Here is a 4006-nt window from a genome sequence, read left to right as displayed (position 1 = left end):
TGTATTTGGTGTGGAGACAATGACATGTATGAGGCTAATCTGCATAACCTTGTATAGCACGCAGACACAGCCACTCTGTAAATCTGATCTCCATATATTCGGATAAATGGATGGATAGAATGTGCTGCCATCTCATTTTACAACCTCCTCAGAGGTGAAGTGTTTCTTTGTCTGAGTTTGATCACTAAAGAGATGTCATATGACCCCCAGTCTAAAAATGAAAATGTGGCACCAGATACTGCAGCTTTGTTGTCCTCTCAAGAATTACTGCAGCAATTATTTCATTTTATCAGTGTTTTGACTTGATTTTTGACAGGCAGCACCTTTGAATGATTCAATTACAGCCGATAAGTGAAAAATATCAAGATAACCCAATTGATTGTCTCTTTTAATTTCTCAATTATGCAGAGACACCTGAGACTGTGGTGAGCGATGAGCTGCACGCGTCCTGTGGGGTGTGGTGACGGTAAAGAGGAGGATGACGATGATGATGAGACCAAGGCCTTCTTGACTGCGCAGACAGACAAGTACACACATGCACACACACACACACACACACACACACACACACACACACACATCCAAACAATGAATGCAGAATGAGAATTCTATTTGTCAACGAACTGTGTGGGAGCTTTAATTCATGAGGCTTGTATTACTTGTAAAACGATTATATATGGTTATCGTTGATGATCCAGGGATTGAAATGGTGTTTGTCATTAACTATGTCCATGGTGGAAAAATGCACAATATAATCTTTTGCGTTCAGCTTGTCTTTGCCATACTTTTGCTACCACCACCATCATTGGGAACCAGGCTTAAACATGTGGGGCTGTCAGCAGGTGCACAATGTAAATCAGATTTTAGCCACTCATCAAAAAGCTCATCTAATAAAATGTATCCCATGGCTTAAGTCTGCAGTATCCTCAGAAGGTGTTTGCTGTTTAATCTCAGTGTCTGACAGCCTATATTCATGGAAAGGGAAGTTTGAAAATCCCTCTCAAATTTATCTCTTTCTCATCAAAGTCCATTCAGAAAATCTGTGTTTTTAGCTCATTGGACACAGTTTGCTGCTATTCACCTGCTGCCTAGTTTTATACGTTTATATCCCAAAGGTAAATCATTTACCTTAGGGATCAATGTCGCATATCAATGTCGCATATCAAAACAGTTGAACTTGCTGATGGAGGCAGCGGTGTATCATGAAACTCCTGTGTGCTGTGATGTAAAATCCCAGATTTTCTCAGTGGAGTTTGGTGGGGCAGGGATTGAACGGCTTATGAAGTGACAAAAATGTGAGTTTGCAGTCCAAGCTGTCTTAAGAAAAAAATATTTTTTGTTACGTCGATGAAATCTGTTTTTCCTTATGTCCTCTGGCAGCCGTGTTTTCAGTGAGAGTGAGCGTCTGCTCTCACGCAGCAGCAGCAGCACGGTGAATGCCCACACACCGAGGTCACCATTAGAAATGTGTTTTCCATTTTCCAAGTTAATAATCTCTCAACGCACGCACGCACGCACACGCACGCACACGCACGCACACGCACGCACGCACACACACACACACACACACACACACACACACACACACACACACACACACACACACACACACACACACACACACACACACACACACACACACACACACACACACACACACACACACACACACACACACACTGGTAGAGTGGTAGTGGCTCTGCCTGCTATTTCCTGGTTCCCTCCCCCTCATGCAGTTGCAGGAAATGGGAGGAGGAGGAGCCACGAGTTGGAGAAGAGAAACTCAGACAGCGGTGAAATGGCAGGAGTTCAGCTGCACAGAGAAAGCTTCTCTTGTTCCATCTGTTTGGAACTTCTGAAGGATCCGGTGACTCTTACCTGTGGACATAGCTTCTGTATGAACTGTATTAAAGACCACTGGGACTCAGAGGACATGAAGAGGATCTACAGCTGCCCTCAGTGTAGAGAGGCCTTCAGACAGAGGCCTAAACTGAAGAAAAACGTCATGTTAGCAGAGTTAGTGGAGGAGCTGAAGAAGACTGGACTCCACGCTGTTCCGGCTCATCACTGCTATGCTGGAGCTGAAGATGTGGCCTGTGATGTCTGCACTGGCAGGAAACTGAAAGCTCTCAAGTCCTGTTTGGTTTGTTTGGCCTCTTACTGTGAGGAACATCTCCAGCCTCATTATCAATCACCTCCATTAAAGAAACACAAGCTGGTGGAGCCCTCCAAGAGCCTCCAGGAGAACCTCTGCCCTCGTCACGGTAAGATGATGAAGATGTTCTGCCGCACTGATCAGCAGTGTATCTGTTATCTCTGCTCTGTGGACGGACATAAAAACCACAATATAGTCTCAGCTGCAGCAGAGAGGACGAAGAAGCAGAGACATGTGGATCTGAGTCAAGAAGAAGTCCAGCAGAGAGTCCAGGACATAGACAGAGACGTGAAGGTGCTTCAACAGGAGAGGAAGACTCTCAATGTCTCTGCTGATAAAGCTGTGAAGGACACTGGCAAGATATTCACTGAGCTGAAGAATCTCCTGCAGACGAGGAGCTCTGACGTGAAGCAGCAGATCAGATCCAAGCAGGAAACTGAAGTGAGTCGAGTCAGAGACGCTGAGAAGAAGCTTCAGCAGGAGAAGACTGAGCTGAAGAAGAGAGAAGATGAACTGAAGCAGCTCTCACTCACACACGACCACAGCCAGTTTCTCCTCAACTACCGCTCACTGTCAGCACTCGGTCCATCTACACACTTGTCCACCATCAACGTCCGTCCTCTGAGACACTTTGAGGACGTGACAGCAGCTGTGGCAAAGCTCGGAGGTCAACTGCAGGACGTCCTCACCAAGACGTGGACAAACGTCTCACTGGCTGTGGCTGAAGTAGATGTTTTACTGAAACCAGAACCAGAACCAGAACCAAAAACCAGAGCTGAGTTCTTCAGATATTCACAGGAAATCAAACTAGATCCAAACACAGTACACACAAGTCTGTTTCTATCTGAGGGAAACAGAAGAGTGACAGTGATGGATGAAGATCAGTTTTATCCTGATCACACAGACAGATTCACTGTGTGGCGTCAGGTCCTGAGTAAAGAGAGTCTGACTAGACGTTGTTACTGGGAGGTGGAGTGGACAGGAAGAGGAGTTTATGTAGTAGTGGCGTACAAGAACATCAGAAGATCAGGGAAATCATATGAATGTGGATTTGGATTCAATGACAAATCTTGGGCTTTAGATTGTAACCAAAACAGTTGTAGTTTTCTTCACAACAGAATCAAGACTGAAGTCTCAGATGTAAAAGTCTCCAGAGTGGGAGTTTACCTGGACCACAGAGCAGGTCGTCTGTCCTTCTACAGAGTCTCTGACACCATGACTCTGATCTACAGAGTCCACGCCACGTTCACTCAGCCTCTTTATGCTGGACTTCATCTTTATTCTTATTCACCTGGAGACGCAGCTGAGTTGTGTAAACTCAATTAGACTTTTTCAGGAGCAGTGAGTTAAACTCTGTGTTTAAATCTTGAACTTCTCTGCTCTTGTTGCAACAATGAAAATATCAAAAAAAAAACTGCTCTTTCCTCTGTTTTATGTTTAAATTCCTCACATCTCTTGTTCTTGAAGTCTTAAATTTTGTTGTTTAAAGACTTAAAAACAGAACAAAGTGCTGAAACATGAGTGAACTTTAGCTTCTTTAATCATTGATTTTGTCACACTCTGGACTTTGCTTCACAAACATGCACACACACAAATATGCATAAACACACACATTCAGCATCATGCCCCAACTTGTGTTTGCCGTCTCTTTGTTCTCACTCACCTCAGCAGTGTGACTTTAAAAGAAGACACCCTTGACAGAAAACTTCTCCCCAACACTGACAGAGAGGAAAACTTGCATGATGATGGCACCGTGCCCTCCTTTTTCACAGCCATCTCTCACACACGCACACACACGCACGCACACGCACACACACACACACACACACACACACACACACACACACACAC

The 4006-nt window shown here is 44.7% G+C and overlaps 1 protein-coding gene across 1 annotated transcript; it reads left to right on the top strand.

Annotated features, from left to right (window-relative positions):
• Nucleotides 1–1798: 1798 nt before the first annotated feature.
• LOC310929211 (tripartite motif-containing protein 16-like) lies at nt 1799–3481 on the top strand (the record flags this gene model as incomplete). The annotated part of the gene is made up of 1 exon (XM_083891933.1): nt 1799–3481. One exon carries the CDS (start codon nt 1799–1801, stop codon nt 3479–3481), a length of 1683 nt encoding a protein of 560 aa, XP_083748059.1.
• Nucleotides 3482–4006: the final 525 nt, after the last annotated feature.

This window comes from Microchirus variegatus (genome assembly GCF_963457635.1).
Source record: "Microchirus variegatus genome assembly, chromosome: 7".
In the NCBI taxonomy this organism is placed as follows: Eukaryota; Metazoa; Chordata; class Actinopteri; order Pleuronectiformes; family Soleidae; genus Microchirus; species Microchirus variegatus.
Note: the sequence above shows the minus strand (reverse complement) of the source record. Positions and strands in the feature narration are given on the sequence as shown.